The sequence below is a fragment of the Diorhabda sublineata genome, chromosome 5 (assembly GCF_026230105.1).
Source record: "Diorhabda sublineata isolate icDioSubl1.1 chromosome 5, icDioSubl1.1, whole genome shotgun sequence".
Taxonomy (NCBI): domain Eukaryota; kingdom Metazoa; phylum Arthropoda; class Insecta; order Coleoptera; family Chrysomelidae; genus Diorhabda; species Diorhabda sublineata.
Window position 1 is genome coordinate 36,173,581 of NC_079478.1, and position 16,347 is coordinate 36,189,927.

The following is a 16,347-nucleotide window of genomic DNA, read 5'->3' on the forward strand; positions in this document are numbered from 1 at the left end:
ATTTCGAATATGAAGCAGTATAATATACAGAAACCCTATTAGATTGTATGTTGTTACTGATTGCTCAATTTGAACTGCGCAACTCCAGTTTTTTCAAGTTAATACTTGAAGTGTTGCTTCAACAGTAAACATCGTCGAGTAAAAGGAAGAAACCTTCCCGTTCAACATATACATCTATTCAAGTCGATAGCTTCTATAATAATAACGATCTGCGTTGATGGTTTTTTCACTTTCAATCAGGATAATTTGTCCGGCAACTCTCGTACGTCGCTATTAATTAACCTCTACGTTATTCTACGAAAACGTTGAATTGAAAACCAAATACAAATCCTGAAAAGTTTCAACATCGACCTTTTGAAAATGTCTCGTTTGAAGCTGAACACGAGCGACTGTCAGCCTCTAACTTTTCGGGGATTTGAGATTATTTTCAAACGGTTTCACTAAATGGGAACTTGGGAAATTCCTACGGGAAGTCAGTGTAATCATATAATACGCTCTATAAGGACGATGTGACTTAAAGCCGGATTTGTTTCTCAATATAGGATACGGAAAGGATAAGTTTGATCAGGAACAGATTATAATAAGGACGTTTTTTTTTTAATTATGTCGTGATTACGTAAGGGTTTTGAAAATCATTGTTTTGTATTCCAAAACGGCTGACGTTGCATCAACTGTATCCGGTAGGCAATTAACAACGGCTGTTGGTTAAATCTCAGAGCATCTTGGTAGTGTTCGACGTCCACGTGTATCTCAGGTTCACTTTTTGGCTTTTTTTCTAGTTGCAAACTCATGAAGTAGTCGAGGTCTGCGCCAAGATACTATACCAAGTGGAGCTATCCAGAAACACCTTGGAACAAATGTGGGGCTTCAGCGTCGAAGCCGAGCTGGTCGAAAACGCAGATCGACAAGATGAACTTTGTTGTTACGTAAGCAGAGTCGAAGACAAAAGCGTCGCCATGCAAAACGGTAAGTACCATCAAAAATATCACAGATACAAAAAAAATTATTATCATTATTCCAGGTATCATTAAAAGTGACGAGATAATGGTAATCAACGGGGCCATAGTTTCCGATTTAGACATGATGTATCTAGAAAGTGTCCTACAAGAAGAATTATCTTTATGTATGATGATGAGGTCGTCGAGAACCGAACCGCCAGATCTCGCCGGCATCCTTCGTGCTACGGATGATATAATCGACAGTTTAGTATGTCCGCCGCCGCCTTCTGAACCGCCCGTTATCAGCGAGGAAATGATTTCCGGACTCATCGTACCAGCACCAGGTCGGAGTGAGTCTAGATAGTTTCGTTTATGATGTGCGCGCGTTCGTAAACACGAACTTTATCGAGTTTGTCTTATATTTTTCAGGTAAAGACAGATACTTGACCGATTCCGAGAACCCGGCTTCGTCTTTAACGGAATCGGGGATGAAAGTCACATCGAGAACGAATTCTTTCGAAATTGAAAACTTATTAAAGAGCGCCGAACAAGTCACGGGATTCTGTCGATCTCCCGTAGAATCTAGGAAAACTAATAGTCCTACGGGAAGCATAGTCAGTAATACGTCGCTGGCGGGTCTGACGCCTTCTCGACAACTTTCTGATGCGGAAAAAATGAGGAAAGTTATTTTGGAGTTGGTGGATACCGAAAAGGCTTACGTAAAGGTAAATACCTAATCGAACTTTTCTCCTTGGCTTCCAATAATAACATTAGGTTATATCGGAGACAATTTCGGGGATCAAAATGGTCGCTGCGAAGTTTTTTCTTGGAGAAAATCGAATTTAAACATGTCTTCCTCTGAAAGAACAGCTTCGAAGTGATCTGCATAATTAAAGTCATCGTAACTCCAACCAAGAGCTTAGTTCATGCCAAGTTTGCGGTACGCAGGAAACTGGTCCTTCCATCATGGTATGATTACGTCGTTTTAAGCAACTTGTTGATTAAAGGACACAAGGATAAGACGAACGAAACGCTCATGGAATAGTGGGAGATCAAGGGCTGTTGAGCACAAAGGATTTCTGATAGGGCGCGATCAGACGCTCGGGCTTGAACCTTTTAACGAACTGGTATATGATTCCTAACCAGCCAAGAGATAAAATACCAAAGCTTGGTTGTGCTGCTGCATGGAAACTGCGTCCCAATAGCCGTTGTCGCGCTCCATCTATGACCAGCTGCAGATTTGATCGTTCCTCCGTCCACCGGGACCTACGTGCCAAAACGTTGTTCACTGGACGTAGAACCAGGGGGTTTTAACCCCTAGGAAGGCTTTACCTGGACCTACGGGTTTAAAGCCATGGGTGAAGGAGGATTGGAGGTCGAGGCAATCTTAGGATTCGGATTTGTTGAATTCTGAATCTACTCAGTAGCTTTGGCCATCCTTCTTTATTTTCTCCGCACTCCTCATGTTGCGTTTGAGCCAAAAGTGATGTTTTTAGGGTAGTGGGTTCTGTGGTTCCTGAACCTTCGGAGGGAAAAGGATTATATGCCATGATCCTTGCCCTTACAGCATCCCGCATGGGATTGAGACAATAAAAATGAACCTTTCCCTGTTGCTGGACCTCGTCAAAGTCCAATAGCTGCTTGAAGAGGGGATTTCTTTTGAATAATATTCGTGTCGAACTAAAAGATGTGAATAAGGATGGTGAAGTTGCATTTTTTTTTATTTCCAGCATCTCAATAACCTTTTAGAATACTATTTGGAACCGTTGAAAAAGGAGACGTTCCTTTCTAACGCAGAAATTAACGCCCTTTTTGGAAATATACAGGAAATCGTCACGTTCCAAAGACAATTTTTGAATAATCTGGAAGAAGCCGTCGCGCTGGAAAACGACTTTCATCGATTCGAACAGAGTAGCCAATTCAAGGTAACTTTATCGATGGTTTTTTTTTTCCTAAATTTAACGCTAATCCAGTTTTTTTCTATGTACAGAATGTTTTATTTTCGATTGCCAGTTCCTTCCTCTACTACGTGAACCACTTCAAACTATACAGTTCGTTCTGCGCGAGTCACAGCAAAGCGCAAAAAGTTCTACATCCTAGTACGTACGGTAATTAGTTCGTAAAAATCGTAAAATAGTCAAAGTTTTTCTTTTCCAGATGAAGGTAATCAAGCTCTTCAGGAATTTTTGATAGCCAGGAACCCGAAACAACAACATTCTTCAACATTAGAATCGTACTTAATCAAACCGATTCAAAGGATATTAAAATATCCTTTGCTTTTACAACAACTCAGGAATTTGACGGATCCTGATAGCGATGAACATCAACATTTATTAGGTGAGTGAAAACGGGAAAAGTTACGTAAATATTATTCTGAAAATACTCGTTTGTCAATTGATCTTCACATTTGCTAGTGTAAGTTAGGTGTTGAGCTTAATGCTGATCAAAAGCTCCTTCTTAATTTTCTATCAGATTTTCTACGCTCCAACTATGATTTTAACGAATTCAGATCACAAACTCAAAAGGTTTAATCATTTCAAGTCTTCTCGTTATTCCTGGACGGTCAAGGAGCTGGATTATATCAACAATATTGACAAATTTGACTACAGATTTGACTACAAGTGTGTAATAATTGATTACCTTGCAGCCAGATGCATTAAGCTTGTTATTTACTTTATTTTTCTTCTAGTGACCTTTCCATGATATTTCTGATTCGATGGATAAAATGGTTGCTTTCTTTTTAATGGGTTTTATCCATTTAAACAGCAATTTTATTGATTACATCTGCTCTTAGTACGTAACCAGCATTGAAATCAAATCCAGGGGCTTTTTTATTTTCTTTAATCTCTTTTTTAATGTCTTCATATGTGAGCTGAATCCCCGCCTTTTGTTATGTCCTTTCTTCGTCGATTTCTAAGGAAATTGTCTTTTGGTTTCTATTTTTAAGCGTAATTTGAAATTGTGTTGGCAATAAGGGCTCTACATTGTTGCCATTCTCGCTTTAGTTTTCTCTTTCACATTCTGAGTTTCTGAGGGTCGAAATTTCTATTTTTTAGATGTAATGTAATGTTATGAACGTTTTTATTATGATTTTTAGAGGCTCTAACCGGAATGGAAAAAGTAGCAGAGCACATTAACGAAATGCAAAGGATCCATGAGGAATACGGCGCTATATTCGATCACCTCTTTAGACAACATCAAAAGTCGTGGAAACAAGTAAGTACACAACATTTTCCCGAACTTTAACGTGTTTTTATCGCTTCCAAAAGTATTTTCTACGTTTTCATGTCCAAATAAACGTTTTCCAAAACATTAACGTGTTTTTATCGCTTCCAAAAGTATTTTCTACGTTTTCTTGTCCAAATAAACGTTTTCCCGAACTTTAACGTGTTTTTATCGCCTCCAAAAGTATTTTCTACGTTTTCATGTCCAAATAAACGTTTTCCAAAACATTAACGTGTTTTTATCGCTTCCAAAAGTATTTTCTACGTTTTCTTGTCCAAATAAACGTTTTCCCGAACTTTAACGTGTTTTTATCGCCTCCAAAAGTATTTTCTACGTTTTCATGTCCAAATAAACGTTTTCCAAAACATTAACGTGTTTTTATCGCTTCCAAAAGTATTTTCTACGTTTTCTTGTCCAAATAAACGTTTTCCCGAACTTTAACGTGTTTTTATCGCTTCCAAAAGTATTTTCTACGTTGTCATGTCCAAATAAACGTTTTCCTGAACTTTAACGTGTTTTTATCGCTTCCAAAAGTATTTTCTACGTTTTCATATCCAAATAAACGTTTTCCCGAACTTTAACGTGTTTTTATCGCTTCCAAAAGTATTTTCTACGTTGTCATGTCCAAATAAACGTTTTCCTGAACTTTAACGTGTTTTTATCGCTTCCAAAAGTATTTTCTACGTTGTCATATCCAAATAAACGTTTTCCCGAACTTTAACGTGTTTTTATCGCTTCCAAAAGTATTTTCTACGTTGTCATGTCCAAATAAACGTTTTCCTGAACTTTAACGTGTTTTTATCGCCTCCAAAAGTATTTTCTACGTTTTCATGTCCAAATAAACGTTTTCCCGAACTTTAACGTGTTTTTATCGCTTCCAAAAGTATTTTCTACGTTTTCATGTCCAAATAAACGTTTTCCCGAACTTTAACGTGTTTTTATCGCTTCCAAAAGTATTTTCTACGTTGTCATGTCCAAATAAACGTTTTCCTGAACTTTAACGTGTTTTTATCGCTTCCAAAAGTATTTTCTACGTTGTCATGTCCAAATAAACGTTTTCCCGAACTTTAACGTGTTTTTATCGCCTCCAAAAGTATTTTCTACGTTTTCATGTCCAAATAAACGTTTTCCCGAACTTTAACGTGTTTTTATCGCTTCCAAAAGTATTTTCTACGTTGTCATGTCCAAATAAACGTTTTCCTGAACTTTAACGTGTTTTTATCGCTTTCAAAAGTATTTTCTACGTTTTCATGTCCAAATAAACGTTTTCCCGAACTTTAACGTGTTTTTATCGCCTCCAAAAGTATTTTCTACGTTTTCATGTCCAAATAAACGTTTTCCCGAACTTTAACGTGTTTTTATCGCTTCCAAAAGTATTTTCTACGTTTTCATATCCAAATAAACGTTTTCCCGAACTTTAACGTGTTTTTATCGCTTCCAAAAGTATTTTCTACGTTGTCATGTCCAAATAAACGTTTTCCTGAACTTTAACGTGTTTTTATCGCTTCCAAAAGTATTTTCTACGTTGTCATGTCCAAATAAACGTTTTCCCGAACTTTAACGTGTTTTTATCGCTTCCAAAAGTATTTTCTACGTTGTCATGTCCAAATAAACGTTTTCCTGAACTTTAACGTGTTTTTATCGCTTTCAAAAGTATTTTCTACGTTTTCATGTCCAAATAAACGTTTTCCCGAACTTTAACGTGTTTTTATCGCCTCCAAAAGTATTTTCTACGTTTTCATGTCCAAATAAACGTTTTCCCGAACTTTAACGTGTTTTTATCGCCTCCAAAAGTATTTTCTACGTTTTCATGTCCAAATAAACGTTTTCCCGAACTTTAACGTGTTTTTATCGCTTCCAAAAGTATTTTCTACGTTGTCATGTCCAAATAAACGTTTTCCTGAACTTTAACGTGTTTTTATCGCCTCCAAAAGTATTTTCTACGTTTTCATGTCCAAATAAACGTTTTCCCGAACTTTAACGTGTTTTTATCGCTTCCAAAAGTATTTTCTACGTTTTCATATCCAAATAAACGTTTTCCCGAACTTTAACGTGTTTTTATCGCTTCCAAAAGTATTTTCTACGTTGTCATGTCCAAATAAACGTTTTCCTGAACTTTAACGTGTTTTTATCGCTTCCAAAAGTATTTTCTACGTTGTCATGTCCAAATAAACGTTTTCCTGAACTTTAACGTGTTTTTATCGCTTCCAAAAGTATTTTCTACGTTTTCTTGTCCAAATAAACGTTTTCCCGAACTTTAACGTGTTTTTATCGCTTCCAAAAGTATTTTCTACGTTGTCATGTCCAAATAAACGTTTTCCTGAACTTTAACGTGTTTTTATCGCTTCCAAAAGTATTTTCTACGTTGTCATGTCCAAATAAACGTTTTCCCGAACTTTAACGTGTTTTTATCGCCTCCAAAAGTATTTTCTACGTTTTCATGTCCAAATAAACGTTTTCCCGAACTTTAACGTGTTTTTATCGCTTCCAAAAGTATTTTCTACGTTGTCATGTCCAAATAAACGTTTTCCTGAACTTTAACGTGTTTTTATCGCTTTCAAAAGTATTTTCTACGTTTTCATGTCCAAATAAACGTTTTCCCGAACTTTAACGTGTTTTTATCGCTTCCAAAAGTATTTTCTACGTTTTCATATCCAAATAAACGTTTTCCCGAACTTTAACGTGTTTTTATCGCTTCCAAAAGTATTTTCTACGTTGTCATGTCCAAATAAACGTTTTCCTGAACTTTAACGTGTTTTTATCGCTTCCAAAAGTATTTTCTACGTTGTCATATCCAAATAAACGTTTTCCCGAACTTTAACGTGTTTTTATCGCTTCCAAAAGTATTTTCTACGTTGTCATGTCCAAATAAACGTTTTCCTGAACTTTAACGTGTTTTTATCGCTTCCAAAAGTATTTTCTACGTTGTCATATCCAAATAAACGTTTTCCCGAACTTTAACGTGTTTTTATCGCTTCCAAAAGTATTTTCTACGTTGTCATGTCCAAATAAACGTTTTCCTGAACTTTAACGTGTTTTTATCGCTTCCAAAAGTATTTTCTACGTTTTCATATCCAAATAAACGTTTTCCCGAACTTTAACGTGTTTTTATCGCTTCCAAAAGTATTTTCTACGTTGTCATGTCCAAATAAACGTTTTCCTGAACTTTAACGTGTTTTTATCGCTTCCAAAAGTATTTTCTACGTTTTCATATCCAAATAAACGTTTTCCCGAACTTTAACGTGTTTTTATCGCTTCCAAAAGTATTTTCTACGTTGTCATGTCCAAATAAACGTTTTCCCGAACTTTAACGTGTTTTTATCGCCTCCAAAAGTATTTTCTACGTTTTCATGTCCAAATAAACGTTTTCCCGAACTTTAACGTGTTTTTATCGCTTCCAAAAGTATTTTCTACGTTGTCATGTCCAAATAAACGTTTTCCTGAACTTTAACGTGTTTTTATCGCTTTCAAAAGTATTTTCTACGTTTTCATGTCCAAATAAACGTTTTCCCGAACTTTAACGTGTTTTTATCGCTTCCAAAAGTATTTTCTACGTTTTCATATCCAAATAAACGTTTTCCCGAACTTTAACGTGTTTTTATCGCTTCCAAAAGTATTTTCTACGTTGTCATGTCCAAATAAACGTTTTCCTGAACTTTAACGTGTTTTTATCGCTTCCAAAAGTATTTTCTACGTTGTCATATCCAAATAAACGTTTTCCCGAACTTTAACGTGTTTTTATCGCTTCCAAAAGTATTTTCTACGTTGTCGTGTCCAAATAAACGTTTTCCTGAACTTTAACGTGTTTTTATCGCTTCCAAAAGTATTTTCTACGTTGTCATATCCAAATAAACGTTTTCCCGAACTTTAACGTGTTTTTATCGCTTCCAAAAGTATTTTCTACGTTGTCATGTCCAAATAAACGTTTTCCTGAACTTTAACGTGTTTTTATCGCTTCCAAAAGTATTTTCTACGTTTTCATATCCAAATAAACGTTTTCCCGAACTTTAACGTGTTTTTATCGCTTCCAAAAGTATTTTCTACGTTGTCATGTCCAAATAAACGTTTTCCTGAACTTTAACGTGTTTTTATCGCTTCCAAAAGTATTTTCTACGTTGTCATATCCAAATAAACGTTTTCCCGAACTTTAACGTGTTTTTATCGCTTCCAAAAGTATTTTCTACGTTTTCATATCCAAATAAACGTTTTCCCGAACTTTAACGTGTTTTTATCGCTTCCAAAAGTATTTTCTACGTTGTCATGTCCAAATAAACGTTTTCCTGAACTTTAACGTGTTTTTATCGCTTCCAAAAGTATTTTCTACGTTTTCATATCCAAATAAACGTTTTCCTGAACTTTAACGTGTTTTTATCGCTTCCAAAAGTATTTTCTACGTTGTCATGTCCAAATAAACGTTTTCCTGAACTTTAACGTGTTTTTATCGCTTCCAAAAGTATTTTCTACTAGATCTATCATTTATAATCAATTCCAAATGAAATTTTTGCTTTCAGACCATAGATTTAGGTCCAGGGGATCTTTTATACTACGGGGGAGTGGAATGGCTGAATATATCCGATTTTCTGGGGAAAATTAAAAAAGGACTCGAACTACACGCGATGTGTTTCGTTTTCAAAACCGCCGTCGTCTTCCTTTGTAAAGAACGATTAAGACAAAAGAAAAGACTGATGGTAATATAAAAATTCCGTCCCCTCCAATATCTCAATAATTATTTTCTATTTCTAGGGGGTGTCAACTAGAAATTTAGCCCCCGAAGTAGAAATAATCAGATATCAAGTTCTAATTCCGGTAGAAGAAGTTCAAGTACGAGCATCATCCGCCAGGGACATGGATTCCCATTTCCTTTGGGAATTAATACATTTGAGAAGTCAATTACAAAGGAGGGCGGAAAAAGTTTACGTTTTATCCAATAGGTAAATCAAAAATCAATTTTTTTCTCTATTATATATTGAAATTTTCATTTCCATAACAGCACCGCCGAGTTTCGTAACGCGTTCCTAAGAACCATACGACAAATCATCAGAGAATCGGTTAGAAACATGTCGATACCACAAACTAAGCCCGGCGGAGGTCCCGGAATGATATTAGTCACTGGACATAAAGGCAGCAGTCACGTAAATAGTCAAACGTTGGAACGACCCGATAGAGTACGAACAATTATAGTTCAAGGCTCGCATACGTTGGGAAAAGTGAAAAAAGTTAAACAATCGCAGCGACATTCGGCCGGTAATATAGATTACGATAATATCGGTACGGAAACGGGCGACACTTCGGGACCTAACTTCAGAGGTAGAAGTAAAACAGTCGGGGATCAAGCAGGTAACGTTTCATTAATATTAACACAACTATAAATCATTCTACCGTATCGATATAATATATATAAAATATTTTTTTTCAAATATAGGAACTTCGAAACGACCCGATCTTCTTCCGCAAGACAGATTAGAATCCGGAGCGAAATCGGAAGGGGAAGAAGATTCCCAAACGGGTACCGTCAAACCGAAAGCTTCTCTAGGAAAAACTCCGAATCATTTAACTCTAAGGTATCAAAAAAAGTTCATACTACAATCGCAAGTCACTGGCAAAAAAACTGAGCTTCAAAACGATCCACCACTTTCAATTAGCCATCAAACGTCAACCGATACACACCACGAATAAGAATTCTACCCGAAAAGTGTCCATCCGTCACCCTATTGAGACAAAATCAAAGAAATATCCATGAATCAGTCAGAATTTACCATCGTTACTGTACTTAACTGTACGTACTGCCCCCAAAACGAATCATGGGGCTCCGTTGTCTTCTCAGAAGAAAGCAGAGAAAGACCTGGAGAAACCGAGTTGATTTTTATTGAAATTGGCGATGGATATAAAAGAAATTTAACTTCAAAAACAAGAAGGAAGCTACAGATTTTTTGCTAGAGACTTTTGATGGCGATCGAGCGATTTTTTTCTCACAATTGTATATTTTGTATTTCAGTACTACATCGACGCTATCTGCTGGTAGTACCGGTAGTCAGGCGCGTCTGATACAATCCTCACACGCGCCGGAAAACTTCCAACCCATGCAAACAGAAGATTTAGGTAAGAAAAATATGCAAACGAACAAAAACGATATCAGGGATATCAACAAAAGCGGGATTATGAAAAAAGATCCGAGTCCTAATCATTCCCGTAAAACTACTCCCAATCAATCCCGAAAATCGAGTCCTAATCAATCTAGAAAGTGTAGTCCGAATCGGTTGGCTAAAAGATCGGACGTCGCGAGTCCTAAAACTCCTAGAAAATCGAAGGATAACAGCCCTAAGAAAATAAAATCTTCCTTAAAACAGCCTACTAAATCTTTAAGTATCGAGACCCCGACGTGCGTCGAGTGTTATTTATCGGGAAAATCGGAAAAATCCGGATAGCACGCTCACAACGCGATACCTAAGAGAAGCAACAGTTTCGTTTTCACCCGATTCACTAACGATAGTAAAGAAGAAATCAAGTGCTGAACGGAGCTTTAAGATAAAAACGTTTTTGTTTATTTTTATCTTGATTTTCGTAGCAAACCCCGCTTTACTGTAGTTCAAATACCACTTCCTGATGTCTTGACAAAAATTTTAAAAATATTGTTCACTAGAAACCGAAATTAATCAATTAATTAGAAAATACTAACGATGATAAGTTCTAAGTTATCGGAAACTTTCTAAATTACAATAATTTAAATATATTTTATGAAACTCGACAACCCTGTAACTTATTTTACCGTAAATAATTAAATTAAATTAAATTATTTGATGAAAATTCACTCTCATGTATTGGAAAGGTCAACTTTGTGTCATATATTAATAATACGATCAATGACTGGCCTATTATTGAGTGAACAATATCTCATAAATTTTTAAAAGTCGATTTATTGAAACCAACAAACTTTCCATCAAGTTTAATGAAAATGCTAATCTAATTTGCTTCAAAATACGAAAATTTTTAAATTTTGTATCGTTTTTTTTTCAAATTTGAAATATTGATGGTTTGATAAGTGACTTTTGGCATAAAAAGAAAGTGGTACCAGTAGTAGCTTAATGTCTATTGGACTTCGAACGACCCTATTTTTTTATTTCTAAATTCACAAGGGTATATGAGTACATTGCTTTGCTATTTCCACAAAATTTGATTAGAAAATAATTATATTATAAAAATAGATATCAGAACGCAATACTTTTTGTTTCAATTGGCAATTAATAGAAAAAATTAACTTATAACTACCTCAATTATTGTTATATATTTAAATATCAATATAAGTTAGAAATAAAACCATGTACCTCGTAATATAGACAAATTTTAAATCACTATCACATATTTCGAATATCTTGAGTCTTGAATATATCGGTTTTTTCCTTCTGAAATACATTAAAAACTTTTCTTTTAGCTAAAATTTCCTATTACTCAATTTAAATCCTTCAAAGTTCTGTCAATTGTCAACAAATAACTGACATTGCGAGCTATTCTTCTTTCACCCGTTACTTGGCCTTTGTCTATACGATTACAAAGTTATAGTTCTGGTGTTTTGAAACTGCTCTTAAAGAGCTGTGATTTAGCTATAAAAACAGTGCAGTATTGAGAAATATAAATTTATAAACCTCGATTTCTTGTAAAAATAATTGAATCTCTGAGGTGTTTTGGTATTTGTCTTCTTAAATTTCGTTAAAATTTGAAAATGAATGATCCCTTTTTTGTTCATTTCGTTAAAAAATCGTTAAGCAAAGCAAATGTACGATACCTGAGCATAATAACCTCAAAAAATTGACCAAATTTTATTATTATTTTGTAGGGTCGCCCGTATGGAAGCCAAGAGACAGTAGTATAGAGGCGACCTCTACCACTCTCCCGCGCAAGGCCAGAGATCACAATATGACGACCCTAAGTGCTTCCCGTAAGTCTTTGATAGATACAAGCACTGGCTTGGAAATACACAATACTTACAATCAGCAATAAGGCCGAAAAATTTTTTAAAAAACCCCGTTTATATTTCGAAGAAAATTTATGGATTTGATGTAGCTTTAAATAAATAACCGCGTTTACTTTTTTCCGTCATCTCGCGTCACATTTTCCTCACACAAAAAATTAATTCAATGAAAAAATAACAAGAGTATATTTTTTTATCAAGTTATGAATTTGAAATGACCAAAAATTGGAGTTTTTTTAGAAATATCCTCAAATAGACAACACCATATCTATAAATTTTTTTAAGCGGAGCAAAAGGGCTAGCGGTAAATGCCCATTTCCAAAAAATAAACTGGTCTGTTTGTAGGAAACTGTGTTTCTTCAAAAATCTAGTGCTATGTATAGCATAATTGAGTATTAGGGTACTTATACTAAAATCACTTACTTTTTATTATCACATATTGTTAATTTAGAAAGAAGTTATGCACAAGAAATTATGTATGATCTCTTAAACTAGGTAGAAGCCACTAACAAAGACACTATGTTTTAATATACACAAAATAAGAACCACACACCAAATATTGATTTAATAATAAACAAAAATTAATTAAAACTGCTTTTATATTTAAATAAAACATTAATATACAACGAATGCAAACTTTACATAGTTTGTTTATAATTTACACAATCATATGTCAAAAGTGGTGACGTAGAACTGGCTGTGATCTAACCAATCAGAAATCTACAGAATTGCCAGCTCAAATCACTTCTAGGACTCGAATATAAACGAACATAAAAACGCAATTACTTATAATGAAATTAATTATTAAAGCAAATTCAAAATATATAAATAAATTCATAAATTATATATTGTATTACTGTTTTGATCTCTTTTACTACAAATTTGTAATACTACTAACCTCAATACATTGATGTAATGTTGGTTGCCAGAATTTATTTTATAATTTTGTGGTAAAATTGTGATGAAAAAAAAGCAAAAAGTCGTTATTTTAAAAATTATTTTATACATTTACTGAGTATAGTACCCACAATACTTGATATATGTTGTTGTAAAAATCCCTAATGTGCTTAAAACTTAAGAAAAAGGACTGTTTAAAAGTAAGAATTAACGAATTGTTAAATATGTACCTACACGGTTAACTAATTGTTAAATATATGTGTCTCTCCGACTGAAATTTGACAAAACATAATTTTTTTTTAATATTGACGTATTTTCATTTACGTTTTTTATATAATGTAAGGGTTTTAAGCAACTTTTTTCGTCTTTTTAATATTCCAAATCTATTCCAACTGAAGTTGTTGAACCAAAAAATACACAGTAAATACAGGGGATTTAGATATAATATATGCAAACTTTAATAGGACAATTTTTATTGCGTACATAGATACAATTTTGTTGATAATTGATAAAAGTTTATAAATAAAAAACCTTCAAGAGAAATTATATAAATACAATTTTTGTATAAAATATTCTGTAGAAACCTTTAACTTTAATAACATTTATGTAAGTCATCGATCGAGTGGAAACTAGGATTTCGACAACGTTGCCAAACTTCGAAAGTAATATGGAGTTTCGAGAAACGTAGCTTATAACAAAGATATTTAAAGTCGTACAAAAAGTAATAGATAATTATTTATAGATTTTATATTATCAAAAATCAAAATTTCATAAATTTCATCAATTTTTTATCCTTCAGAGATGTATCGTTTACGTTGGTATATTTAAATATATTTGTGGGAGAAAACTGTAACCTGTTGGCAGGCATCGTCGTTTACTGATGACGTACATAAATTTTTATCACATGATTTACCCATATCGCGGGTATTGGTAATACGAGGGCTATTCAAAAAGTAAGATTTGAATGAGTTTCTGAGTTTATCGAGATGAGCTGCGCTAGGAGATGTAATATGCTACGAATACTAAAGAGAATCAAAATTTACGTAGTTAAAAAATCATTTATCATTTTTAAAGCAATATAAAACAAAATTCTATTATGAAAATACGTTTCATGTTGAATTTGAAATAAAAATTTCTCTTGAATCGGTATTTTTTCATTTTATAACTCAACTACATATTCCTATGATACAGGGTGTCCTAATATGAGTTGTACGATTTATTTTACGAGGTAAATAACGAAAATTCCGTTTATGGAAAAGAAAATGATTCGAATCGTGCATTTTTATTGGGACACCCGATCTGTTGATATTTGAAAATAATTTATTTGCCATTCGAAACGTTTAACTTTTACAAAACCCTATTGATGCAATCAAACGAATCAGTAGTTAAAAAAATGTTTACAAAAGAGGTAAGACGATTTTTTCTTCTTTTTTTTTTTCGAAGCAATACTCATCAATTTTTCATTATATATATAAAAAAAATTAAATTCGCCCTACAAAATGATTGTTTTTCGTCAAATATTCGATTTTCACATTTTCTTTTTCAAAATTAGGTTTTTTATATTCCCTGGTTCTAAAACTATAAATTTTACTGGAATAAACGTATAAATAACTTTCCTCGATGTATTTCGTTATTAAAAATATTACAAATCAATTGATTTCCATCTCTATATGGATAGTAGCCCTCTGATGGTTAAGTTAGGTTAGGTTAGGTTATGTCTGATGGTGTTTTGAATCTTATTTTAGACCTTAGAATGTTTAAAGACAGTTTCTTTTCAAATTCCATCATTTCAAATCTAAATATTAATCGAAAAAGGACAGAAAAATTGCTAGAGTATAAAAATAAAATACTTTTATTTCTTTTGTAAACGTTATACTTATTATATTATTATTGAATATATAAAATTTAGTAATAGTTGAACGGTAAGTAGTTTTAATGAAATAGATAAGAAAAAAAAATACTTGATAGTTTAATAATAAAATAATTATGTCATAGAAACTGTATTTATAATTGATAAAATATATTAATTGATTATCATACTTTATTTAATATATTTATTTACCAAAATTACTTATAACATAATTTTGATTCACCCGGTATTATAATTTGATATACCAATATAATGATTCTGTCAAAATTAATAAATACTAACCTTTATAATAACACAGTCGTTTACTAAGCATTGTTTCTTTAAATATGTTTCCCTATAACATCATTATTTCGAAAATGTATCAAAATTGGAGATATTTCTAATACCTATTTAATTTACAAATCATCTTACGTAATTTCATATTTATAAATATATAAAATGTCAAGTAGAAATAATTTCATATTTAATCAGCGCCATCTAGCAACGAGAACCAAAACTTAATAAATCTATTGTACATGGAATCTGCATCTAATTCTTTAAAAGCTATTGATTTAAATTGAATATTTATTTAAATAAGATGTTATAATTATAATTTATTTAAATGAGATGTTATTCATAATAAATTTCTTTGTTGTTTTATTTGAGAAAAGTTTGAAGATAAATATTTTAAGCCAAAATGGAAAGTTTTGATAGTACGCCATCTTGTAGTGAAGGTGGAAACCAATGTTTCACCCGGTACACGTTTAATAGATTTGTTAAAAAAACAATTAACATATTTTATCAATCGTTTATAAAATATAGATATTTTACAAAACAAAAATAATATCCGAATCCAAGGAGAGAAAAAAAATGGATATTATTACATCGCACAATTCAGTTTTAAAAATCTGACACGATTTTATTTTGACTTGGCGAATTTCTATTTTAATATGCCAAGTTGCTCAATATATCCTAGTTGTTTATATATATATATATATTTTTAAGTATATTTCCTATTGTCTCGTGTGTTTCGTCTTTGTATCACCATTGTCACAAAATATTAATCATTTAAATCACATTCCTTATAATTATTAGAACTACGTTAATGTTTTCTACCATATTGTTATCCCTGACCTGCATAAATCTTCTTTATTAACCGTTTGGCCTTTTACTATTTGGTTATCGGTAAAATATGTTTCGTTGTTTGTATTTCATTGTATCCTTACAGTTCGGCAACCAGAAAAACATATTCTGGTTATTATTTTCTCTTTTCGTTTTTTTTTCAATTTAGAATATGAAAGGGTAATAAACACGTTAACAATGGTGACCTTGTCAGTTGTAAATTTCGTTTTAGACTCACTTACGTTGTATCGATTACTTATAATTAGTAATTAAGTTCGAATTTTTTCAACAATATAGTGCATATTTTGGTATAAAAAATTATTATTGCAAATTAGTATACGAAATTCAGT

General features: G+C 33.0%; 1 protein-coding gene across 1 annotated transcript in view; it reads left to right on the forward strand.

Moving 5' to 3' along the window:
- The window catches only part of LOC130444224 (protein still life, isoform SIF type 1), a 198,493-nt gene extending 187,573 nt beyond the window's left edge, over positions 1-10,920 (forward strand). Inside the window, exons 22-33 of the mRNA XM_056779281.1 lie at positions 780-966; positions 1,022-1,288; positions 1,368-1,663; positions 2,669-2,863; positions 2,929-3,037; positions 3,096-3,275; positions 4,036-4,154; positions 8,675-8,851; positions 8,907-9,094; positions 9,154-9,500; positions 9,586-9,724; positions 10,159-10,920. Coding sequence (XP_056635259.1) covers positions 780-966; positions 1,022-1,288; positions 1,368-1,663; positions 2,669-2,863; positions 2,929-3,037; positions 3,096-3,275; positions 4,036-4,154; positions 8,675-8,851; positions 8,907-9,094; positions 9,154-9,500; positions 9,586-9,724; positions 10,159-10,588 — 2,634 coding nt within the window. The 3' untranslated portion in view covers positions 10,589-10,920. The remainder of the gene's footprint in view (positions 1-779; positions 967-1,021; positions 1,289-1,367; positions 1,664-2,668; positions 2,864-2,928; positions 3,038-3,095; positions 3,276-4,035; positions 4,155-8,674; positions 8,852-8,906; positions 9,095-9,153; positions 9,501-9,585; positions 9,725-10,158) is intronic.
- The last annotated feature ends 5,427 nt before the right edge of the window (positions 10,921-16,347 follow it).